The sequence below is a fragment of the Haemorhous mexicanus genome, chromosome 6 (genome assembly GCF_027477595.1).
Source record: "Haemorhous mexicanus isolate bHaeMex1 chromosome 6, bHaeMex1.pri, whole genome shotgun sequence".
In the NCBI taxonomy this organism is placed as follows: Eukaryota; Metazoa; Chordata; class Aves; order Passeriformes; family Fringillidae; genus Haemorhous; species Haemorhous mexicanus.
The window spans coordinates 30,065,413-30,092,810 of NC_082346.1; the positions used below are offsets into that span (position 1 = coordinate 30,065,413).

Here is a 27,398-nt window from a genome sequence, read left to right on the forward strand (position 1 = left end):
TGCTATTGATTATCACTGTGCTGTCATATATTGTTGCTTTTGCAGTACCTCAAAGTAAAACTGGCTTGTCGAAGGGTCAGAGCCCCACATGCTCCTCAGGGGGGATGTGGCTTCTGGGCACAGCAGGAGCAAAGCTGCTCTGCTGTGAATCTGATGCTTTGCAGCCCACAGGAATGCTGGAGGAAGGGCAGAAACAAAGCAAGAGGTGTGAAAAAAGAAAACCGTGCTGGTAGATCCTTCACCACACAACTCCCAGGTTGCTATGAAGTGAAGACAGGAGAGGTGAAGTATTGCAGCTTGAGTACAGCCTGCTCAACACTCCCATCCAAAAAACAAACCACATAGTTCTTATAATTAATCTCTGCTCTTTTGCTGTGTCATTCAGATCTGGAAACAGCCTCCTGTAATAAAGCTGTGCTTTTGAAGATGAGATGAATGCAGAAAAGCATTAATCATTCATCCCTATGTATTTCTACAGGCATTGAAATACTGTTGACTTTTCTTTTTAATGCTTTATTCACTAGCCACAATATTCCATCAGCTAAATGCTGTGTTTCAGAATAAAACTACAGTCAGCAACACGATCCTTCTTAATATCTAATATTTTTTATTATTGTAGCTGAATTACTAATTCATCTAAACACTGGAATTCAACAGGTAGTTTGTCATGCAATCTGTCTCTGTTCCAGCTTTTAGTCTCAACTGAAAGACTGAAAAATCCTTCGGCAAAAAGCAAATTTTGGTAGAGAAAAAATACTAGGCAATTTTTAATCGATCTTCTTTGTTCCAGGCTCATAGCTCTTGTTTGTTGCTTTCCAGTCCAGCAATTTTTATATTCATGTTCATAAATAAGAAAAATTGTAATTTTGTATTGTAATTTCTGCCTACATGACCGGAAGGTTGTCTTGGGTTTACTTTTCTTTCTGACATCATCTCTGATATCCAGAAAAAGCAGACAAGTCACTGCAGAAAGATAAAGATGGATCATTTGGTGATTTGGGTAATTTTTCATGGTCGTTTCCTTGGTCACAGGAATATCCATGCAGCATAATTATTTAAGTTTCTGATTTATCATAGCTTCACTTGACAGACGCAAAGGTTCAAATATAGCAAGGACAAGCAGGACCAGGAAGGACCTTCACATTTCTAATGTACGGAAGTTAGACTTCTCATAATATGCACTTAAGAAACCTTTTTATTGACTGAAATAATTCTAAAGCCTCAGGATGGGTTTTGTAAGTGTTTCAGTGGCCTAAGCCAAATTTTAATGTAGCCCCTGCTGTGATGTGCACTTCCTCCAATATTTTTCATCTCGGGTGCAACTACTTTCAAGTGCTGTCGTATGAAACAACATAGTTATGAAGAGTGTCCAATTTTGGTAATTTTAAGTGATGGTTAATTTAATTTAATAATTTCTGATTTATCCCACAGTGCACACATATTTACAGGCTATATAAGCTTCATGGGATGTACAAGCATGCTTTATTTGGAGATGAGCGCTCCTGAAGAGTATGAAGAATTATGAAAGACACACATGGAAGTGGCATCAGCAGCCAGCTATGAAAACCATCCTTCTCCTCCAAGCCCAGAGTAGCTGTCAAGTCCCACACACCCCAATATTTGGGCGGGGTTTATGCTACACACACAGAAGGACCGCTGCTATGGAACAAGCAGGACACAAAATACACCACATGCACTCCCCCCGAGCTGGGAAAGCACAACACAGACACAGCACTTGTGAGGAAGGTGAGCAGCTGCATGATGTGAACTGAACAGTAGCTTGGCTGCAGCAGAGGGCAGTGATACACAAACACCAGCAGTCCTCACTCTGCACAGCACCTACAAATGCATAAACCTGTCCTTGGTTATTTCTAGCCTAGAACACTTAACCACTCTTGGGCTTATTCTTAACAAAACTTGCACACTATTTACATGAATTTAGGTGTAAACATGTGCAGATGCACAGAGAGATATATTGTATATCCGCTATTTAAAATGTTAATTCTGATTGCTTTCCCTTATTTGATGACCACGTCCTATTTGATTAATCTGCTATCCCTCTTGTCCTCTGAAATCAAATCCTTTAAGCTTTTGCTACACAAGGTGTTGCTTTGCATCTTTATAACAGGCACAAAATTGCTTCACTTCAGGGAGCTGATTTTCATCTTCTCCTCCCCCATCCTTCTCACTGTTTGAAAGGTAGGAAGCTGGATGCAGTTAAGGAGGAAAAGGGAGGGAGGAGGGAGCTGAGGATGAACACAGCATAAGAGTTTGACTCCTTAACTGGGTTAATTTGTCTCCTGGCATGCAAGTAGAGAGCTTAAGAGAAAGCTACAGGAAAAAAAGTAATTGCAAGACATGTGCTACTCATGTAATTGCTGACATGTCTAATGCTGTGTGATTCAGGGCAGCTTTGAAATACTAGGCTTCTTATTGAGGGATGGAGGGATTACATTTCCACTGGGTGCAATTTGAAGAGATGCATAAAAGAAGGAAATGTAAGTTGTTATGAAGAAGCCTAGTCTTTACTTGAATTAGTTTAAATGCAACTTGCTCAGAACAATTGATTTTTATGAGAAATAAATGTATTTGTATGCCCAATCAACTTGCATTTGGCAAGCCATTTTCCACCTAGCAATTGCTAAAATGTTGAATTTACTGTGTAGCATCTGCTCTTTAAAAATGTGGAAAACCATCAAAAATTATACAGTATGCACATATAAACATATGTCAATTTTAACCCATGAGCATGTTCTTTATATCCTTCACAAATCTGTAAACACCCAGTATTAGTTTGGATATTGATTTAAATTTTGGAAATTTTTTTTGTTTGTTAGTGGCTTTTGTTTGCTTGTTTTAACTAAATAGACTAATTCATGCTTAGCAGAAGATTGAACTTGGTTTAGATTTGGACTATCTACATCTATTAACTGTCTGAAACAGAATCAGTACTACTTTGCAAGTGTCCTATTTTTCAAAGCAGAACTACAGAGGAAAGACAGAATATTTAGAACAAAACTACCCAGATGCCGAGGGAAATCTGTAGCAGACTCAGTCCTGCAGTGAAAGCCCTGTGTTAAGGTGATGCAAGCAGCTGGACAGACAGCCTAGGGAAGCCAAATCTATTGGTAGTCAGCTCAGGAAGGCTTTGGTCCCAATGACTGTAGTTTCCATAAGGCACCAAGGCGAGTTCTACCCCTGAAAAGAAGCATTAAGAAAGCAAACATTCTGGCCAAGCACTCAGCCTTGCAGCCTGCTCTCCAGGCCCTGCTAGGTGATGGATGCTGGCTCTTGCCACCATTGCCAGTCCTAAACCTGTTCCAACCTTTTTTTTTTTTTGCACAGTTCACCTGAACAGGGGCCTTTCAAAGTCTGGACATGAGGAACTTATTTCTCCCTTGGGCCTGTGGCTGCTATATCTGGATGAGAGATGAGCTTGACCTCCTCTGAAGGGAAAAGGCAACAAACACCCTCAGACTGGCCCCAAGGGAGCCAATTTCTCAATGGGTGTATAAAGTTCTCCAGCAGAACTTGACTGTTTTGAGCTACATCATCATGGAACATTTTCAATAATAAAGTCTCTCTTTCACAACACTGTGGGATTTCCATACTCCAGCCAAATGCATTTTCTTTGAGTAAGTGACATCCTGATGTGTTCTGGGACAACTCCATGGGCACTTGCCAAGACACATGCTGGCTTCTTCAGACAGAGACACACAGCAGTTTAAACTTGGTTTCGCTCATGAGTCTCTAGTAGCGACAGGCCATCTGGCACATTTCAGTGAAACTGGCACTTTCTCCTGAGAGAAGTCCAGGGCTTATGTAAGACAGACATGGCAGGACAGGAGTGAAATGCACTGGCAGGGCTGTGAGCACTAAGCTTGCATGGCAGCACTCAATCCAAGCCAGGAGAGCCAGGACATACTCATCAATCCACCCGCAGTGACGGAGGCAGCGCTGGGAGCAGAGAAGGAGGTCAAGTGAGTGCTGGGGAGAGGCTCAGGAGCAGTGCAGGAGCAAGGGACCAGCCATGGGACTGCTGCTGGGAGGAGGTATCATTCCAAATGGAGCTGTGGGGACAGCCATGCTTGAAGTCAGGAGGTATGGATCAGAATGAAGCTGTATCAAAACCTCTTGGGAGGAGGGCAGACTAGTGCAAAGGTTTTAGACTGCATGTCTCCCTTGGATTGTGGTAGCAAAGACGCTGATACACAGGATCAGACAGGACACAAAACAGGAGTATCTGCAATGGTGTTGGGAATGTGTGGCAAACTGGGAAGCGTGAAGGAAGCTTTTTGTACTGGAAAGCTTTGATGTCCCAGCACTGACTTCCTTCTGACTTGTTTTGGCAATGTTGTATAAGACTAAGTCTGAACCAGTGGGAGAAAAAAGTATATGTGTTTGGTCCTCCTGCCAAAAATAAGGTTCATTTTAAGATACAATTATATGAAAATCAAAAAGAAGATAAGAAAGCCAGTTTTGTTGCTGGTTAGTATAATGAGATATTCCTACAATAGTCTGATAACTGCGAAAACAGAATTAACAATTCATCTACAGAAAAAAAAGCTTTACTGAGAAAATTTTTTCTCACTAGAAGAGAAACATGCAACTCCATTTATTGCAGCAGCTGCCATTATGTGCATTGGCTGACAACCCATTCTGGGCACGGATCACAACACTACTCAAAATCTGCCCTCAGGCATTCTTTTCCATATTCCATACTCTGAACATTGGACAATGTCTGACACATGCACACAGGTGCCACTCAGACTGGTCCCATCCTACTTTCACTCTCTGTGGCTTGCCCGTAAAAGTGAAGACCTAACCAAGAAGATAATGGTGTGATGTGTTCTTTGACTGACCTACTGCGAGCCAAAAGACTGGGAAAGGGAAAGGAAAATCTACTTCCAGAGCAGACTGAAATGTGTCTTTGGCACAGCATACCTGCACAAACTCATCATACATTCAAAAAAAGTTTTTTCATCCTTTTTCCCAGATTTCTGTTGTCAAGAGAGGACGATTATTGATAACTCCCTGAGGCTTCTTCTCCTTGTGTTACCCAATACCTCATTCACACCTAAGGCAGCAGGACAGATGAAAGCAAAACAGAGACGAGCAGTTCTCTCCCTGGTATTCAAACTTTAAATCAAACACCCACTTCGCTGTACTATAAACAGAGCTGCCTGTTTGGAGCACTGAGGCACTCCTGTAATATTTCTTTTCCTTTAAGATTTTATATTTCTCCTGTGAGAAGCAATTACAATAGAAGTGTCAAGCAAAAATAAATCCCTGTTAATCATAGTCACTGTGAGCCTGCCAACTAAATCACATCTCAGCACTGCTGTTCCATTTTTCAGGTAGAAATAAAAAGTGTGTGAGAATGCCATAGTCTAGAATTGATCTCTTCCCAAGAGGAAATACAACATTTTTGAAAATACAAGTTCTTCTCCTGTGTTCATTACATTGTGTGGAATTAGACAAGCACTAATATTGAGTATCCACTGACCATAGGAGTAATTCAGGTTGGAAGGATTCTCTGAAAGTTGTCTAGTCCAACCTTCACACAAAGCAAGGCCAAATGAATAGTTTGGTCAGTTCTCAGTTCAGGTGGGCCCAGGGGCTTCTGAACAGCTGCAAACCACTGGTTCCACAGCTCCTCCGGGACACTGGGCCCACGCTCACCTGCTCTGACCATAAATAACTTTATTTCTATATGTAAATCTAGTTGGGATTTCTTTCCCTGCAACTTGTGTAGATTGTCTTTGGTACTTTCTACATGCACTCCTGAGAAAGGATCTGACCCTGTCTTTGTAGCCTCTCATTCCCTTCAGCTTTTCCTTCCCCAGACTGAACAAACCCAGTGCCCTCAGCTTCCATTCAAATGTAGGTGCTACAGCCTCTTCAACTCTCTATTACAGTCAATCACTGATAGCATACATACTTTGCTTTTGGTTTTGGTCTACAAATAGGTAGGTCTACGCATCTGAAAGGAAAAATAACAAATGGAGAAAACTTTGGGCTCTCCACTGGGCTGTTATTTTCCCATACTTTTCAAATTCAGAGGCTTCATAAACTGTCCATGGGAGCTGCCTTCAAATCACCTGAAGGGAATAGTACCAAGCTTGTTCCCCTTGAAATATAAGAATTTCTATGGGCTTTGGAGACAGGTTTTGTTCTTATTTTATCTTCATCTTTTCACAATTCTCTGTGTTGTGAAAACCAGCCATTTCAAGACGATGCAATTTCAGCTGCTGTTCCAGAACTGAGAGCAGTTTCCATCATGCCAGAAAACTGCTAACCATGATTTAAAAATCCTGTGAGGTCTCCCATTTCCTTCTGAGTAACACACAGTGGCTTGGTGACTAGATTGATTACCTTTTTAAAGGTATGAATTTTAACAAGAATGTCAGAAACCTCTTTTAGCTGAGTCAATCTTAAGACATCCAGTCTGTGTATTGCAAACTTGAGCTTATGGGAGTGAGTTTTCAAATCAGATAAATGGTTATTTTCCCCAGGAACCTTCAGGAACACTACTACTGAGTCAGTGAAAACAGGTACCAGAAACCCAAGCACAAATCCTCCATACAATTTACATCACCCTGGATAAACTCATCATCTCTCAATGGCAGAGGTCTTTGTTGCTTTGGAAGACACTCTGTCTGGAAATACGTGGAGGAATGGTTTTGTACTCTGACTCCCTGTTTCTGCACCATTCACACTTTTGTACACAGAGCTTTAACAAAGCAGTACAGAGGTAAAAAAGGTATTTCACATTCCTCTACCTGTGATCACAGTCCAAATAAGAGTATTGGCTATGAGCAAGGAAACAACTTCAACTTTCTTTCCTGACCTCTTACCTAAGATTGTCCTACCCCTGTCAGAGGGAAGGACACTGACTGGTGATACTCTCATAGCGACAAAAACAATGTAACATTTTTAATATCTCACTCCAAAGAAATATAAAGGCTTGCTTACTAAAACAGAACTAAGGAATCTTTGTTCAGGAGTAAAGAATCTTACTTTAGCCTGTAACAGAACAACATATAAAAAATTAAGCAGAGGGGGGCATTTTTTCCTCACATCTCTTCTTTTTTGTGGCTTTAGTATGCTTGTTTAGAGCCAGCAAGTGCCAGCTCACATTCTCTTCCCTGTCAATTGCAGTTCTTACCAGTGACCACGCTGGGGATTTTGGACAGAAAGCTCTTGACAGTGCGGATGGGAACTCCACCTGTTTTGTCATCTTGCATTCTCGTAACAATGTCTTCAATCTGTCAAAAGAAAGGAAATACTTTGTGGTTTATGCAAAATGGTGACTTTAACACTTATATACCATGAATGCTTTGGAGCCCTGCTGGTAGAATGGGTTTCAAATATACCATGTGTATTACTGCACAAACATGGAGGTAGAGACACTGCTACCTGCCCAAATTTAAACCCTGAGATTAGAAACCATGAGATAACATACACTAGCTTCAAAGAAATGGTTGGATACTGACAATCCAGCTGCAACTGTGCCTTTCTACTGAGCAGGGGTGATAGAAAGGTGGTGTTTGCCCCATGGATGAATTGGACTGCACTTCAACCAGTTTAAGGAGGTTCACATCCAGTCCACTTTGCCCTCTGCCCCCACATTAATTTGAATCCTCAATACTGTAACCTTGGGAGAGCTTTCATTTTCCAAAGGGTCCCAGACAGTTACCGACCTTCTATGTCTTGAGAAGAGTCTAAGATGGAACAGCTGCAGGAGAACTTTCCCTGCCTCGTTTTTTTGGCTAGAATACTACATGTCCCATGGTCAGCACACAAGGTAAATAACCAAAAGTAAAACTATTATAGGGGAAAACTCATTGGATTTTCAAAGTTCACAGGCACACACATAATCTATCACATAGAGAAAGATACACCATCATCTTCAAAAGCCATGGCAATCAGAGGATCCAGTTACTGGGGGAAGGAGCTTAATCCTCCTCCCGCTTACCCTGAAATGGGAAGGGATTTTTGTTCCTTTTAAGGCTGCTTGCCATATATTTACTTGAAGGCAATGCCAGGGAGAACAAAAAACTGAACATAAACGCAGTGCAGAAATTCAGTATCTCCAAAAATTCCTTTCAAGTTAATAAGGTCTCAGAAGCCCAACAAAAATAATCCCAAAGCTGTTGTCTCTGTTAGCTCGAGCAGTCAACAGCACAGCCCCACCCTCTGTTGTTGACAGCTGGCTGAGGGCAGACAGATAGGGAGCACAGCCCTGATTTTACCTAAAGATCTCCTCCTCACAGATGCTACAAAACAGAACCACTGCAGAGAGGTTACATGGTGGGAGCATGGTCCCTCTCTCTCCTAAAGGCAGCACAGAACTCAACATGCTCTCTTCATCTCTGGGAAGCCACTTCATTTACATATGCAAGTGAGGTTTTTTTCACAGATTTAACACCTACATTTCAAAACAAGTTTAATTTCAAGCCTCCCCAAGGTGGTAAGACAATCTCCCTGCCAACTTCAGGCACTGAATTTGATCACTGTGTTTTAACCTCAGGTTACCACTTAACTGAACTGTTCACACCTTGTTTATATATTACATTTAATTTAACACATCCTGAAATTCTCAGTGGGAATGAAATCACAAAGATGAAAATATCCTGACATTTTCAATATATTACATGAGCTTTGGGTACCTACACAGTTAATTTGTGATAGAATAATGATATGTTCTCCACAAACTAATCACTATGAAAATTAATACCACTTTTCCCTTTTGCCAAGCCTTATGCAAAGTTGTTTGCTGATCAAAGCATTGGGCTTTTTTTTCAGTCTAAGGATATCTGGAGAAGTAACTGCTCATCTCTGATACATGGAGAGGTAACTGCTCTGCTAAAGAGCGGACAAAAATGGACAAAAAGCATTTCATTTTGTTGAGAGGAGCCTGACAGCATCACTTATTATTAACCCAAGGCTGCAGCACTTCAGCAATCAGACCTATGGGGTGACAGGGCAGCTCAGTCACCTGTGAAGCGTGGACACAAAATCTCAGAATGGGTCAGGCCAAAAGGCACCACAGTTGGTCATCTGGTCCAACCTCCCTGCTCAAGCAGGGTCATCCTATAGCACGTGGCACATGACTGTGTCCAGGTTCTTGAATATCTCCAGCGGGGGAGACTTCACAACCTCTCTGGGCAACCTGTTCCAGTGCTCAGTCACCCACACACTAAAACCACTTTTCTTCATGTTCAGGTGGAACTTCTGTGCATCAGTTTCTTCCTATGGCCTCTTATCCTACTGCTTGGCACTACTGAAAAAGAACTTGACTCCATTCTGAGTCTTAAGACTTCATCCAGGAAGGTCAGCCAGACTAAGAACTGTTTCCACAAGACAATGAAAATCCTTCTGTGCTACCAACTACTTATGTGTCTTCATCTGTATGTACTTGTAGTTTACATCAGAGAAAGATTTTTCCATGCATATTAGGAGGAAACTCTGAAATGCGCTATGAGTACTCCACATCTCCAGGAACACTTCAGGGCTTCAAGAATCAAAAGAATAACATTTCATAAAACTGTTGCTTTCTCTTTTTCTATTTTAATTAAAAGTTCAGAATGAACAATGAGCTAAAATAATTACCTCAATTCAGGAAAACAAACTTTTTACTCTTTTGCTCACTGTAAGCTAAAGGAACCCCAGCATGATTTATGTCATTAACACTACAAGAAAAGTTCCATTTCAAGCAAAAGAAAACTTTAATTATCTTAAAAGAAAGATATATTGTTTTTACCCAAACTATTCCCCATTTCAATCAATCAAGCAGGCACTGGTGTCTCAAATGGGGCCAATGATTTCAGTTTCAGTTACAATTACAAACACCTACTGCATTTTTAAATAACAAATAAATAAAGCTACCCTAGCAATAACTCCTTCCCAAAAGGCTCCTTCTTACTCCTGTCTTCTAGCCTGACTATACTAGTGGCACTTACTGCTCTCCTTATTTCAAATTGTTGGGTGTTTCTCTTCTCCTTCCCTTTCTACTCAAATTCCACACCTCTGTTCTCTCCCATCCTCTCATCTGATCCAGACATGAATACACATGTCATCCTCCTACAGCCTGCCCAGAATTTTCAGTCTGCTACCCAAGAGCCCACAGCATTACAAGCCCCTGGTTGTACATACTCTTTCCATTCCCAACACACTTTTCTTTTACTCTCCAGCAAATTTCTCCCCTGCTCAAAGAGGACAGCATGGCATACTCAAAGAAACATTTGATGATAATTTTATCCTTTCCTAAAGTTATAATCAAATTAAATCAAATTAAATTATTAAAAACCTGTACCTAGCAATGTTTCCAGGTTCTGTTCAGTTCTCTACCAAGAGAAGATCTGACCCTTTACACCAGCCTTTTTTTCGCACCCACTCCATGTTGCAGATATAATATCTGAAGCCAGATCCACTCTGGATCCAAATTCCTGCTGAGCTACAGAAATATTTCACAAAATAAGTTCTGTAGTGACAAAGCAGAAAAAAAGTGATCATTAGAGCTTCAAGCATGGAGGAAAGCAAAGAGGGCACATGAACTGTGAAGGTCACTTTCATCAAAGCTTTTAATCTTAACTTTTAAGAGAGTTACCTAGACACTCGAGTGCTAATGACTCTCCCTTCAGCTTCTGCATGTCATTAAATACCCCTTAGGCTTCCCTTGCTGAAGATAGGGAATGAGAGTCCTTGGACAGCTCATTTCATCAGGCTAGGAGGCAGAAAAAAGGGCAACAAAGCTTTCCTCATTTATCTCTCCTAAATGAGCAAGCTTCAGTGAACTAATTTCTGCCCAGCAAAAGTCATGGTAAGAATGAGCAATGCTTTTTGGTTTTTTCCCCATGCTGGGGGTCACTGCTATTTCAATCTAGTCTCATTTTGTAAAGAGAATCGTTATTCTTCCATCCAAGTGGATTCTGGGTCAGTATCTCCACAAGAAAGGCAGAGAAATTCATGTATCTGCTGTCACTGTTAACTACACACTGCAATGTATGCCTAACAAACTAGATCTGCTTTTCTTCCTGACTGGTTGCTGACAAGTCTGCTCCCTACATTTATCCAGAATGTTTTTACTTCTCATTATCCCACTCTCAATGTATTGAAAAGGGCTTCTGGCTTCAGGACCACATTAGTGGAGACATAAACTACTGCAGGTAGTTTATAAGAGGTTACCAGCATATTCTGTTATACAGAATTTGATGGGAATGTAATGCATATATTGCTAGAATTCATTAGACCTTCTTTTCCACCATCAGCACTTTTGCTGGCCTGAGGGGGCTGAAGGCACAAAGTAGAAGACCTCGAATATCTGTCAGAGCCAAGATGTCTATCACTGGAAAATGAGAAGTCCTTTTTCTGAGGCAGGACAGAACAAAATGCATTAGAATAACTAAGTCATAATACAACAACAACTGTAACAACTACAGCCTGGCAACTTTGGGTCAGTGTCACCCAACATCCCATTAGCATTTTAAGAGGGAAAACAGCTCTCAGCTTTGCAGTAGCTTTTCTTTTTCTCAGCACCAAGGTAAAGCAGGCATCCCCTCTGCTGCAAGTTAGCACATACAGCCTTGCTGAGCCCTGGTCAAGGTTGGCTTTGAAGGTGACACGCTGAGGGAAGGGCAAGTTACACACAGAGAAGAAAAGCTGCCAGTTCCCATCTCCTGCAGCCCCACACCTGGACACCACCAGCAGCTAATGGAACTCCCTGGCTCAACTCACTCAGTTGTGGCTGAGTGATACATAATGATGTCAGAGGCCCTCATGGTCCCATTTTTCCATTTTATTTTGTAATTTAGTGAGGAAAACAGTGCCCTTTTCATATTCTAGCATCTGAGTTAGATGTACATATTCCCTCGGACCCTGCAGGAAAGCTCCTGCTGCCTATTTCTGAATATTTCAGTATGTACCAGGTGCCTGTCTGATTACTCACAGCAGCTACCCTACCCCTGGGGCCTCCTGTCACCAGGTAACCTGTGGCTGGAGAGTCTCCAGGCATCACTCATCAGTGCCAACATTAAATGCATAGGGTTAGAGAGAGCACTGTGCAGTTGCAAAGATCCTCTCTGACCTGGCCAAAGACAGCTCTCGTGCGTATTGGGGGAGCTGGAAGGTACACGGAGCAAAGGATCAGACTGTTAGCAGCTAGCATGATGGCAATGATTATAAGCACATTGGATCTTTTCACTGAAATACAAATTTAAAAGAGCCTGTTTCTCACAGTGCCAGCTCTTACTCCCATAAGTGCCTCTGACACTACTGGTGTGCCTGTGCATTCTGCACCTGCTGACTCCTGCCACACAGCCCACGCATGCACAGACAAGAAAAGTTAATTTGACAAGATGCCTGAAGCCAGCTTGCTTCACTGGTCCAGACAATTTCACTCTGCTCAAAAAACAAGAAGTAAAAGCTGAAAAATAGGGGCCATACAGCTCCCTTTGGCACCCTCACGGGAGAAAGAACAACCTTGCCTCTGAGACAACGCTGGAAAGCAGCGGAGCAGCACTGATGGAGAATTGTGGCGTGGCCTTCAGCAATCAGCATCATCTGCTTCTGTTCAAGTCTCCTCTCCTGCTTAACAGAGATAATACTGAACTACACAGGGGTGCTGAGACTTAATTCAAAGATGTCCAAGGGCTTGGGATGCCTCGAATAGCAGATGCCACACAACTATGAAAGATATGCTCCCCATCTCTGACAACCTTCCACAGTCCCAGGAAAACCAAATGACAGTAGAGCACAGATGTGTCAGCTGACAGGGCTGTTTGGCTGCTTCCCACCTACGTCCAGTGACAGCTGAAGTCAGGCCACTTGTGGAACTTGTGTTGTTCCTGACAGAGTTCTCCCTGCTTTTTAAAATTCAGAGTTCATTTCAGATAAAGGCAGAGTATATTACATATCTCCCTCAATTTTGAGTGTGCTTCAGGAAGTGTTAAGTGTGATCTTCAGATGTTTATTGGGATAGTGAAACAGAGCTAATAATGTCACCTTGAAAACAGTAACATGCTTTAGCATTTACATATCTCTACTGTCAATAGGAAGGTACCAGTGAAGAACAACCACCAAGGTATTTGTCATGATTAAGTGTATGCTGCTGCTAATCCAGCTAGAGCTTCAAAAAAGCGAGCATCTACTCACAAGTCATTACATGGAGGGACAGGTTTCACCACGACAATTGGATTATACAAAACAATTCCTAGGGAAAAACTGAGACGCTTACTCAGCTGCTGAGGCGCAGCACCAGAGTCTGGAAAGTACCAGGCAGCAGTTTTTTGATCAGACCAAGCCTCTCCTAACACAGCCTACAGTGTCAGCTCTGCACAGCACCCCCAGCTCAGGCCTGGGCTGCGTTACAAGAAAACATAGTCATGGAGAATGAGAGCTGCAGCTATTCCCCTCAGGCACTATATGCACAGTTGGAAAACAGGGTTTAATATTCGGCAGGAAAAAAAAAAGCATAGCAAATTAATTCAGCAAACAGAGATTCTCCAAACGAGCTGAACTAATGCAATTTTCTCCCTCCCCAAAAATCAAGCTTTTAGCCCATCAGTGTCAACAGTGAGAAGCAAAAGACATCAATGTGTCAGTGTTATGCAAACTCAATTTTTCATTAAAAACATTTTGACAGACAACTCCCGATGAGCTCAATTTCTACATGAGCTATAATTGCTTAAAAGAGGAAGCTATTTTGGCATGTTAGAAAGCTGTGTAAAAATAAAAAACTCTTGCTTATTGATTGTGCTACAGTAGTTGCAAATGCTTGGGCCTCTCTTCCACTATGCATCATAACAGAAGTGTCTTGTGAACAGCGCTGCATTTTTTCCCCATGCTTTCTACAATTATGGCAAAGATGCCCCATCTATGCACATAATCAGTTTGAGAGATCTTACAGCACTGAAAGAACAATTGCTCTAATTAGAAACCTTCTAAGGCTAGCTCCAAAATAGACCAAATATTTACTTTGTTCCATAAGCAGAAGTGTTAAGCTTTTTTAAATAGTAGGAAAGTAGCATAAATATCCAATGAAAAGACAATATGAATTTTAAATAAAACCCCAGTAGAAACCAAGTGGCCACAGAATTGTGGCAGAGGTATGAAGAAAGTCACATTAAAAAAAGAAAAAACAAAACACCCCTGCCACACAGTATTTATTGAATAGATGTGGCTTTTGTGTAACTTAAACTATGCAAATCTATGCACAGAAAAACACATAAATGCAAAGATTATTTCAGCCAGGAAACCTGTAGGATGGCATGATCTACACACTGTTTCTCAGTGTGTCATCTGAATTGAAGGAATCACCACTTTGGGGGGAAATAGGAAGAAGTTAGTCCCTGTGTCCTTTAAACAGTGCTGCTAAGGGAAGGCACTGGTGCTGGCACCATTTGGGCTGTCTGTATCTGCCAGCTTGTGACTGAATGGAACCTCCCAGACCATTTCTCACAGGTCACCAGTCACCTAGTACTAACTGCATCTGCCCATGCCATCCTCAGCAACATCTGAATGAATAAACCTGAAGTGCTCTGCAATGACTATCTGCAGAAAGAAGACTGAATCAAAATGAAGCAGCAGCATGGGTTGAAATATGAAGAAGTGAAGTTATAACAAGAAATCGAGAGCTGCACTTCTGGAAACGTGCACCATAGCCCCCATGTAACAAGAGGGGAGCATAGGAGTAGATGCTTTCCTTTGATGTGGTTTACTGAAGTCACTGACAGCAGAGACTGACAGCATCCTGCTGCCTTGCTCCAGCCAGGGTCCCACGCACAAGCTGCCATGGAAACAGTAGAGATTTTCTCTTCTCTTGCATCACTGCCCTGAATGTAAAACTGTGCAGGTCTCCAGACTGCTCATACAGTGATGAACGAGGAGCAGAGCAGACGAGCTAGCACAGCCCTCATGGGGACCCTGCAGCAGGGCAGGACGCCGCCGATGAGCCGGCAGGGCCCCTCCCAGGCCTGCTCCCACGCTCACGGACACGAGCCGGCCCCCTGTCCCTCCCACCGCAGGCAGGGCTCTGGGTGAAGCCCATTAACCGAATCTCAGGAATGCTCAGAAGCAAATCTGTGACTCTGCTGCCATCCAAAATAACCCTGCACAAACCAACTTGAATTGACAAATTCCAGGAGTAAGTTTAGTTTCTGCAGATTTGATTTTGCCAGGTCTTCTGATTTTGCCAGGTCTTCTTTTGGGGATCAGCTCCCACACCCTGAATTTCACTTTGAGTTCTGGCCATCGGTTCATCGTTCTCATGCAGGACAAAACTATCTTTAACCTTGGGGCTTTTTTATTCTAAAACAATTGAGAAAGCTTCTGAAATCTTAAATCTTCCAGCAACATTGGGTTGAGTCCCCAATTTGTAACATTATTCAAGGGCAGTTATTCAAGCCAGTTTAGAAGCAGCACATAAGAATCTTAGTATTACACTGTGGTCTGTGCCTGACCTGGCATGAGAAAACAGCACCTCTCTCCCCATGTGATGATGAACCAAAGATTTATAAACACAGTCATCAAAGAGGAAGCTCACTTTCCTCTGGAGCATGAAATACAGGGTACTTCCAGACAGAAAAATGCCAGTCAGTGGTGGGTCACTAATTTGTACCACGCAGGAACTTGCAGCCCCCCAAATCTTGATAAAGTGAAGAGCTGGTTAGGACTGCACCCAGACCACTTCAAACCAAATCCACAACCCCAAATGAACTCACATCCACACTTTCCAAAGCTGGGAATTGGACAATATTCTCAAGTCCCATCATCCTACTCAGGAGCAGGAATCACAGAGTTGCCCACCTCCCATCCCGACTGCTTCAATGCAAGGCAGGGGAGGAAAGAACTATCCAGCCACCTTCTTCCAGCACCCCTGGCATGTGACAGTGAGCCTTTCAACACAACAGGGTGCAAAAGGCCATCCCTGGGTCTGGCAAAAATTACTTTAAACAATGCTGAGCAAAGATGAAAAGACAAGTTGTTCCTCATGAGTGTTTTCTCCCTTTGCTACAAAATGCAGCAACTGTTACCTAACTGCACTGAAGTATTTCATTAAATATATTATTTATTGAAATGAAATACAGATGCATAAATATTAAGCAGACAAGAAGTTGGGATGCATTCGGTAGATGCTCAATCAGGGTTTTGGCATTGCTACTGCTTTCTTTAAATATCTGAATAGTGATGAGCATTGGATCACCTCAAACACTCAGGGAAGGCTGTGTTGTTCTCTGGGTCACACTTTTTAAAAGCAAAGTAGATTTTCTATGCCACTAACAAATCTTGAACAGGGAGCAAACTCTGCAGTTGAAGTGGGGAAAAACTATTTGCTGCATTCCTGACCTTATTCTGCATAGAGGGGAAGAAAACAAAAAACCCAGTCCAATTTGAAGTAACTATTTTCTACTTAAAATGGTATGGTCTGAATTTGCACTTTGATTTAGATTCCACAGCTGAGGGAAGATTTGTGTCCATATCCTTGTGAAAGGGCAGAAGGGTATTTGTAAGGAGGATATAGGAATCATAAGACAAGACTTTTACACTGTGGACTTCTTGATTCAATCCGAGCTTCATCAAACCACTAGCAGGTGCAGGCAAAATAAGATGAAACTAATTGAGAATATTATTATTTAATAAAAAATGCAGTGTACTACCATTTTATGTTCTTTCTGCAAAGCTTCATAAGGATGTTCCTATCTTCTCCCACAGTAGTGAAGATACTTGGAGCCATGCAGGAAATAGTTTGTAAGTTATTTCGGGTATGAGACAAGCTGGGGTTTGTTGCTCCCTGCAGGCAAGCTGTAGCACTGGTACCAAATCTCTGCCATTACCTTTCCTAATGAATTGATGAGGGAAACTCATATCATATATATCTCTTCTTTCTATTTTGACAGGTTTCTGTGGCTTACCTAAAATAAATTATGCAGAAATATATATACTTGCCCACATAAACCAAATGCTTTTCTTCAAAACAACAACAAAGTGGGGCTTCAGGAATATTTTTCTACCTTTTTTTTCCAAGCATTCCTCTGTGTATGTAATACTGTGACACATAATGCAGTGTGACAGGTCATTTCATGCATCATTCAATTCTTTGCACTGCAAAGTGCCCCACCACAATAAAGATAAGCTACATCCCTCTTGCCCCCAAATGCTGTGGACAATACAAATCAGAGAAGTTCATAAACTACAGGAAAGACAAGAAATCCTATTCACTACAATCAAAAGGTTATATTAGGTTTCTCTTCCTCTCCTTATGATAGTGTCACCTTGTAATTTCTAATATTGGTTTTACACATAAAAAAAATACTCAGGGAAAAAAAGGCAAAGACAAATTAAAATCACCAAAGTTTCTAATCAGGATGAAAAGAAAGCACTACAAAAAATAATGTACATTTTTTGAATTTCAGAACAGAGGGAATGTAGAGGCTTTGAGAAGATTTGTCAGAGAGTGAAAGAATGTAGACTTAATTATTTTTGATACCTCTAAATCCATCTATTTTCTTCACATTGCTTTTTAATATCTTTTAAATACATCTATTAAAAAAAAAGAAAAAGATTGGTTTATGACGACGAAGTGTTGGAAACACCAAGGAAACACCTTGGTTTAGCCCACAAAGAGACAACGTTGAAGAGTTTAGGACCATGAGACTTTCTGTACTAGCTCTGGGAAGGAGTTCCAAACAAAAAGCAGTCCCACTGCTGTCCACCCACACCATGGCTATCACTGCAAAGTATGGATGCTATTTTCTTAGTGAGGTGATAACATTTGGGCCATTAGCAATTACCAAAGAAATGCTTTTCAAGTACTCTGCTTCACTCTCTGATGTGTTAGTGAGCACAACTAAAATTATTAGATAAAATTTAAAATCTGAGCAGTAATCAAAACAGATTGCATATTGTCTGACAAAGGTTATCTTTATTTGGCAATTCATTTATTCAAATATGCTAAATTATGCTAATGGAAAGTTTGCATAACATAGGACTCAGAGAGGTTCTTTAACTGAGCCATTCAAGTGCTTTGGTCCTTGACTTTGATAGCAGCTATTGCTAGAATGAAAAACCCAAACTTCACAGATTGCTCAGTAGAATGCATACATTAAAAGTGCACATGATTCTCATAACATGATCATCAGTACAGGACTTGTTAACAATTTCATGCACAGAAACGACCATTTATTATGCCAAGATTGACTGGTGCTTTCCCTTTGGCAAAGAAAATGTTGCAAATCAAACAGTAGTTATGAGCTCTGCCACAACTCAATTACAGTCCTCACCATGGATGAAGTTATTTACCTCAGCACCAATTTTATGATTTGTTTGATGGTTCCATTGCTGTTAGCTCTGAACTTTTTAGTAATGATATTGCTAAAGACAAAAAAATTTATAACACCTTAGAAAAAGAATAATTTTCCTTCTTCATATAAAAAGAGATATAAATTTCACTTCCCCACTCCTGAAGTTTTCCTTCCAAATTCCTGCTAATAATAAATCAAAGAACACATTGCAGTAAACATGTGGCAGTTAATGAAAATGATGCCACATCAGCTTTTTTTTTTTTTTCAAATCTCAGCCTCAAACTGCTGTTTGATTCAACTCTGGCATTTAATGCAGCCAATACACAAATGAGGCTCTGCTGTTTTAACCCCTATTTTACAATAATTGTCAAAAATTTTCTGAAGAGAATCATAGGTGCCCCAGCCCTGCAGAACATTCATGCACTTTTCTTGAGCAGAAATGGCAAAAATTGACCTCTGCCAGAGACACTGATTTTAAAGACTTCTACCTCTTGACACCTAACCAGTATTTTTCCTAATTTGAGGGGAGGATGGGGGAAGAGCTACATATGGACTGAAGTCAGAAACTCTACAAAGAAAGGTATTGCTTACTTTTGGTACTTTATGACACAACCTTCTCTCCAGGGCACTGTGTAGGAGACAACTGAAGACACAGCTGACAACACAGAACTGGCCAGCAAGAACAAAGGCACTCTCGCCTGCCTCTCCTGCCAGCAGACAACACAAAAGGCCATCTCTGGCCCTGTAATGCCAACTTACTGTTTTATTCACTGAGAAAGGACAGGACAGAATAAAAAGAGCAGACACTGCATCCTGTGGCTACAGCTTGGTGGCTGTTCCAACATGTGAACACGGCAAATGAGGGAGAGTGAGCTGCCTCCAGAATATGGAACTCCTACCCTTTTTTAAGCTACTCTTACCCTTTTTTATATTCACTGTCATATGATATCTCTATCTACACATGGGTGGATTTCCTTCCTTTCAAATAAAGAAAACATTGGCTCCAAACATAAATAGTAAATAATCCTTTTGCATGACACACATAAGTTTTCTCATGGATTTTGTGTTCAATTAGCTCTGTTTTCATGGTGTGGAGGGAAAACATCTAGCACAGGTAATAACACCATAAAGATACTGAATTTTATTATATGGGAGCAACTGGTCTACAACACGGTTTTGACTTCAACTCTACCTTACTTTCCCAACCAATGGCTTCTACAGTAGTATACTTTGCTTGTAGAATATTGCTTGATTCAAGAAAAAAATGTTTAACACCTATACATCTCAGCTGTACAAGAGTGGTTAGTTTTCACTACAGTTTAATGTTAATGCTTGATGCCAAAAATGGAATTGTTAAATACATAGCTACATTAAAAGAGTTGATTTTTTAAATTGTAAATGGCAGCTGAGAGACAGATGTGGTATTTGGTTGTAGTTCACATGGATTTAATTACTGAAACAGAGTAACATACTAAGAATAACACATAAATAAGAATTTTAAGCACCTAGAATTACAGTACAAATCACAGATTACATTAAAATTATTTGTCTTCCTCATTCCAGGATGGAATGGAAGTAATTTTACACACAGATGGGAAATACATTTAATGGTTTTCTAAATAAACTGGGATCATTGTTTTATGATGCTTAAATTGTTTTCCCATTCCAGCTTTTATAAAACACTTAGGATCCTCAGAAATGTGACTTTGACTTTTAGATACAAAGGAGTTGCATGTTAGCACGCCTGACTTGTACCCCTATGCTGTTAAATCTTATTAATACCAACTCTGACACTAGTGTTTCATGGTAAATCACTGGCAAAAGAGTATAAGGGGGTTTCACTTTGCTATAAATTCATCTTCCTACCAGTTAAGGTCACTGAAGTGTTGATTTATTCACTGTTGAGGCAGATTCAAAGTCTACCTCTTCTATAATTTCCTTTTTCTAAGGTATTATCTCCCAAGTTTTTTCTCTGTTCAACTACAAAGCAACAAAACTAGCTCTGTAACAGGATTAAAAGATATCTAGCATGCTTTCCAGCAATTCGTGTTTCAGTGCACTTTTTGTAGCAATACAGCTACAGGCTGATCAAAAAAAGAACAGAAACAAAAATATAATAATTATTCTTGGTGATAAGAACAAAACTTGCACAAAGAAATTTAATTACTGCTTCCTCATCTCACAAAAATTATTATACATTTTTAACCATGAATTCTACCTTAAACTAAAACTATGTAGTTCTGCAGCAGTGGGTTGGGTTTCTGAAACTTTTTTTTTTCCACCTCACATAGCAAGGAAAAAAACCAACAACAAAAGAATTAAAGAAACTTACTCCAGAGTATTTTTTCCTTTATGTTCCTCCCTCCTTAGCAACCTGTTGTACCCCTTACCCATCCTGGTGTGATCTTCCATCCAGCTGCCAGATTCTGCCCCTAAGCCTCCACTGCCTCCCTCCTTCATTTTTGCAGTTGTCCAAGGACTTGAGGACATACAGCCCTTAAGGTGTAAGTGCTGCTTGCATTGAAACATGGTGCCACATTTCACTCTCCTTCATTTTTCCACACACGAAAACTAGATTAGCAGCTCAGGAGCCTTCTACCTGAAACCTTTCCTGGGGAAGGAGAGGAGCAGAGTAACCATGAGTGCTTTCAAACTGAAAGCCAAATGTGGCAGCTCACACCAGTGCTGCAGTGGCTAACTGCTCCCTCCTGGAGTGCAGCTCTGAGGCAGAGGAGGGTGCTGTGACAGGAAATGTTGGTGGAAAAAACACTCCTGCAGCACCAAAGGTGCAGCCACTCCACCATCAGTCACAGGGAAAGAGAATTGACTTGGGCTGCCTGTGTCCAACATCAGGCAGCAGAAAAAACCATGGCTGGGCTCTGAGCTCAGTGCTGCTGTACACTCTGCTTGCTGGATTCATGAAGCTTATGATGCTATCAGTCCTTGTCTATTAGCAGAGGAGATGGGCACAAAAAAATAAGCAAAACCTTTTTTTTTTCTTTTGTGTCTGTCCCTTTAATTAGCTGAACACCATCAATAGTTTCTCATTTAAACATCTTGATTATAACACTTCTGGGGTACTTTGTGCTCCAACCTGCTCACAGAGAGCCGATAAAGATGTTTAAGCTACAACCTTGCTTTGATGAGCATTTTTCATTTTGACCAACTCCTGAAGCCAAAAAGTTATTATATTTTTCAGATAGATTGAGTAATAAGCTTTTTAGTAAGCTTCAGTAACACTTCAGAGCAAATCAGTTACTCTCCTCTCTTGCCACTTTATTTCTACTATGAGCCATTTCTTGCTCTGACATGATGTCACTTTTTTTTTAAGATGGAAAGACCAGATGTGGATCCTTCTATTAATACATGAACCCTGCAACTTGCAAAAAGCCAAGAACACTTATTTGAAGTAAAATACTTCTCTAAGGACAGATGCACATAATTCTCACCTGTGTGAGCACGCTTGGTTAATGGGAAATATATGCATGTATGCACACATACACTGTAAAAGAATCAAGCTTCAAATATGAATGACCATGAGTCAACTGAAATTTCTTTACTCAACCACAGCTGAATGCTGGGTCTATTCATGTTTTCACAAGAAAAACTAAATGCAAAGGGTATACCGTGAGCTACTTCCCTTCATAATTTTTAATACAGAGCATTTCTTCAGAAGTGATGTTTTATGCTCTACGTAAAGGAGACTAACTAAGAAAGTAAAGAAATCCTGTGAAAAAAGTAGTGTTGACAGATTTTTTTCACTACTTACTTTACCATAAGTCAAAGTGAGTGAGCAGGATTTGGTACTTAATGCTAACAGCTTCATAAAAAAACCACATAAAAGCAACACTAATGAAAAATCAGCACTTACTAGACACTTATCCTCCATCTAACATGTCTCACAGCACTAGCTGTCTGAAGCACAAAGGCAGGAAACACCAGAGTTCATAAATCTGTTATTTAACCAGGGTGGTGGGACAACAGAATCCTTATACCTGGAGTCAACTCAGCAAGACACAGCTCTGTGTTTCTCACCCACCAGTAAGACATTCATAAGAAAATTAGTAATGGCTGAATAACTGGATAAAGAAGTTTAAAAAAAAAAAAAAAGATTCTCTGCAAGCCCCCTTCAGTTTTGTACCAATATCAAGTGGCCCCTATTAGTGCTAGGAAGTATGCATGAAAAGAAACAAGACCCGACAGCCCGGAGATCAGCAGCTCCGGCTCCACGCTGGCCTCTGCACCTGCTCCAGCTCAGCAGTGCACAAGAGCTCTGCGGGAGCAGGGCGGGAGAGGAGGGTGGAAGGCCATCAATAATTCATGGCTGAACAGCCAGACGGAAGACGAAGGGACTGCACACTGCATGGTGATTTCAAAGCTGGCGTTCTTGAGAGTGTTCAAGGCTGTAAATGTGAGCACGGCCAGCAGGTATTTACTGGTGTCCTCCAGCACATTAATGAGCTGCTGGAAGGGGCTCACGCTAGACTGCATCCCAGACCTGAGCAGCTCTCCAACATGCTTGCTGAGATGGGTCGGTCTCTACCAGAAATTCAACACCAGTTTGCCTCCATTCATATTCAGGAATCAAGTTCATAATCAGAGAGGTCTGACTGCTTTCTCACGTTTAACACTCTTATCAGAATTAGGCTTCTACAGGTTTTCAGGTCAGGCAACTAATACCGCAAAATAAACAAAAAACAAAATAATCATAGATCTTTATTCTCTGTTCATAATTCTTATTCAGACAAAAGATTTGCCACCAACTTCCATGAATCATTTGTCTGGTCACTTCTGTAGCTATCCTGAATCCATGGAGTTAGTAACAGCCTTTTCAATATAATATCAACTTCAATACACCTGGATGCAAAGATTTGTGTCACTCAATCACTGCCTCTGAATTTCAGGTCCCCCTGAGGGTTTAATGCTCATCTTCCTGGTATTAGCTGTTCCCCATCTTGTTTAGATTTCTGTCCTTCCCACTACCCTGTTACTAGCAACAAGTGACTGTCACAAGCATTTTGCCTTTGCTTTCCAGATGTAGTAAGAGAGGAATTTGGATTCTCTTACTTCAGAACATGCAGCACCTCTTTACTGGTTACCTGGACTTCAGAGGAGGTTACTTAACACCTCGCTGCATCTTTACCTCCAAGTGCCTCAGTCTCCTCATCTCCTTTGTCATCCAGCTCCCCACCCCACACCTGTACCTCTGAAAGTACCACAATTTATCACTCACTAGTCCCAAGCTTGGAGAGCTCTCTGGGAAGTACCAAACATGCTCAGGAGGGAGAGGGCTCCAAAAACTGCTGCTTATTCAGTCTTGCTCTATATATTTGATGCTCCCTCTGAAACTCACTGTTCATACAGCTTTTGAACCCAGGGTCACATTCACATTTGGTGGGCATAGAAGATATCAGATACAATTACAATTCTACAGTTCTACAAAAACAAGTGGTTACATATTAGAGAGAGTTCATTCTTCATGTCAGTGCCAGGGCTATAGGATTTCCTGCCCTGAGCACCCAACACCTATTTGCCCTCAGACAACACACACACACAAGAGAGACCTTATGTACAACCCAGATATATGGGAACAGCTCCTGCTAAAACTTGCAGTCCGCTTGGAGATGCAAACCTGAGAGAAGCTGAGTTTCTGTTACTCACCAGACTACCTAACATGCCTTTCCTCTCTCAGCAGTCTACAGCGCACCCAGTTTAAGACCAGCACCAGTTATGTGCTTCTACCCCAGTTCAGGGATGTTTGTTCTTGCCTCTGCTTCAGAGCTTGCTGCCCTTGCCAAGGTTCCAACACATCTGGCTGTGAATCAGGATGCAGGAAAAGCTCAACTTGGTTGTAGTGCACAGAGTTGGAAGACAGCTGCTTATAAACCTTTGGGGCATAGAGGAGGGCAAATTCTTGAACAGAAAGACAAACAGCCCAGAGTTCATTATTTAAAATGCATTTGGTTACCTGTTGAGAAACTCATAAGAAGCTTTCCCTCAGCTTCAGAGAAAAAGAAAAGTTACACTGGTTTCAATATGAACAATACATGCTTCTTACCTTAATCTCAAATGAAAAAGGAACTATTACCTTAATAGATAAGGGCCACTGGGTACCTCCAAGTTAACAATGGCTTATCATTAAGGGAACTGTAGAGAGACTTCAAACACTGCAGGAATCCATATTTGCAGTTTTACTCAATATCTGCTGAAATATCCATTCACACAGCACAAACACAGGTATGCGCCCCACATTCACCATCACTTCCCACACCACCTTTTCATGTGGCAGATTTAAGAACAAGAGACACTAAATTTGTGACATCTCCAACAGCTCCTCCCTGTTATTAGAAATTAAACTGCTCAGTTACCATATAGTATCTTTCAGTGGTTCTAATTCTGAGAGGGTTTTCATGTTCATGGGAGTTTCAACAGGCATTGGGCCCTGAAATTTTTTTTCCATAAAATACCATAACATATTTTAATTTGTTATTCCTTTAATTTTAAAAAATTCCTCTTGATGATAACAATCTCAGGTTTTCCATATATTTTTACATTCACAGCTCCAAGTATTTTCTGATCATTTTCATTGATAAGTTTGCATTTCATTAGTGTTTACGAGCATTTCTATGAGAGTGTAATAACTGATAGCTCTGAAGTTGTGTGCACAGTTTGTTCACTCCCCACAGCACTGTTCCTACATATGTCAGTCTTAAGCATACAGAAAATTTCAGGTCACTTCTGCACCAATTTATTGAGAAAACACTGACAAAGCATTGAGTAGATATTTACAGTATGCTGAGTATTACCTAGCTGAAAAGATCAGTTTAAAGGCACTGTGATGAGTAGGAGGCAGGAATACATTCATGCCAATCCACTGAACTAGACTGGTTGCCACTGCCAACAGCTATGCTTTGGCTGATAAAAGTCTTTGAGCAACAACAATGGCTATGTGCTCTGCACAAAGAAGTACAGAAATGAGTTATCCACAAGTAGTATTATTCTCAATTGCTGTTGGATTTTCCTTTACTACAGCCTTCCTCAGATCTCTTGTATTATTTAAAACTAATGATGTTTCAGTCATTCAAAAATGCTACATGTAACCTGGTGCATTTGCTTCATCTGAATGATGCTAAAGGCAACTTCTGGCATGCCCCAGTTGCTGAGCTCAAAACAATTTTTTTAGCAATGTATGCATGAACAAGGGTTTGCTGCTATAGCTATACAGCTCTGTCCTAAAAGGAAATATCAAAAAAGCCTGTCTTTTTAGATTGAGACCTCTGGGAACTGAAAACTAAACCAGCATAAAATATCCCTCTCTCCCCTTCTTTGAGGTGAGACACCTGGTCAGTGGCTGCAGATATAGGCAGAGGTGAGCAGTGGGATGCTGGAAGAGACCTTGCATCACAAATTTGGGACAAGATATTTCAAAGCCTGCACCTGGCCTCCTATACTTGTATTCCTATCCTTGCTGCTTTATCTGCTAATTCTTTATCATCATTTCCTCTTGTGGAAAGCAAAATGAGAAATCTCTCTCTTTCCTACAGTTTATTCAACCAACCAGCCTCAGCAGCTGAGGTCAAGTGGGGACAGAGCCACAGCTCCTCTGCCAGCTCCCCCCCTGCTTTGCCCTCCACAGCCAATCCAATGGGGCTGTGCAAGCAGCAGCTGGACTTGAGATGCTGTCTCTTAAAGCATGCTGCTGAGGGATCAATCTCATGCTCCATTTTCTTGCACTGTCTTGGGTCAATCTGGCCTCTTAAACCAGTAGCAACCCTTCAACAAGTTTTTATTTTTCTCAATAAGGATCTCAAGGAATTGTAGAAACACATGGCTTGGATGTTTTTCTCTTTTAAAACAGAAATTTAGGAAAAGTATGTTCTGTCTTTTCAGCTTTATCTGTCTGCACAATTTTTAAAATAACTTGTGACTGTGCATGTTAGAGGATGCTGTTTCTTACAAACTTTTAATGCCTATATTACACTAAATTGCATTTATGAATTAGGTCTTATCATCACCAAGGCATAAGCAAGCTATAAATATAACACTAACTGCTATTACTATTAGCTCTGGGAGGCCAAAACTTAGTCCAGGGACATTTCTAATTGCAACTGACATGAACCTTTGATTTTTGCTCTAATTAACGGAATGAGCAGTGAACATCAGACTACATTTTAGAAGAGAAAAGTTGCCTTACAAACCTATTCCTTACCTGTCTGGCAGCAGTTCAGTGACCTTCACAGCTGGGCGAAGAGTTACAGAAGAGCAAACCCCAGGAAGATGGAGAGCTTCCCTGACTCAGATATAAACCAGGGAATTAAACCTATTGTTTGCTTCAAGTCCCAGACAGCAATCAGACACGAACAGGAGAATCACTTGCTCATCTTCTCTTGGATTTTAAAGGTGCTTCCCCAACACAATTTAAATTGAATGCCCAAATATCACTCAAACAGGTAAAAGCTGGAGCAAGCCCTGAAGCCTTTCACTATCCCTGCCCTTTCCTTGCCTCAGGCAGCCTCAAAGGAGGGGGAAAGGCCACCGCCATTCCAGCAGCTCCCCAAGAGTGGTGGCTTTTTGTCAGTGAGCATTTCCAGCCTCTTAAAAAGAAAAGCACTCCTTTCTGGATAAGGAAGAGTTCTTGCCATAGGCATACTGGGCCCTGGGGACAGGCTGTGCCTCCTCAGTCCTGTTTGAACCTGCTGCATGTATTAATGCAGATGAATCAAGTTTGACTCACCCATCCATGCATATGGGACAGCTAATGGAAATGGATGCAGCTTCCTGCACAGACAGGCACATAAAATGACTCTTGCACAGCCAAGCTAAGTATCTTTAATTAGCAACACACCTCCATTACAGGCTTTTAAAGGAAAATTCAATTTGCACCTAATTTGAAAGCTTTTTACAATCTTTAATTAGTAGCAACTATCTTAGCTAATAAAAGTAAATACCTTGTGCACATGCTGTTACCTAAGAGGGCATGAGGTGCAGCTGCTCAGGCAATCAGCCTTTCACAAGAGCACTCTGGAGACAGCAACAGTGAGGAAACCTGGAGCCCTCCAAGGGGCCATGCTACCACTGCAGCAGCTTCTTGCAGGG

The 27,398-nt window shown here is 41.1% G+C and overlaps 1 protein-coding gene across 4 annotated transcripts in view; it reads right to left on the reverse strand.

The window, feature by feature from the left end:
• The window catches only part of RGS6 (regulator of G protein signaling 6), a 257,356-nt gene that overhangs the window by 97,244 nt on the left and 132,714 nt on the right, over positions 1 to 27,398 (reverse strand). For 3 of the 4 annotated variants that reach the window (XM_059849626.1, XM_059849627.1, XM_059849628.1), the window contains exon 3: positions 7,169 to 7,268. In XM_059849626.1, the coding sequence (XP_059705609.1) occupies positions 7,169 to 7,268 (100 nt within the window). Of the gene's footprint in view, positions 1 to 7,168; positions 7,269 to 27,398 lie in introns of those variants that run through there. The other variant, XM_059849629.1, reaches the window with a different exon arrangement.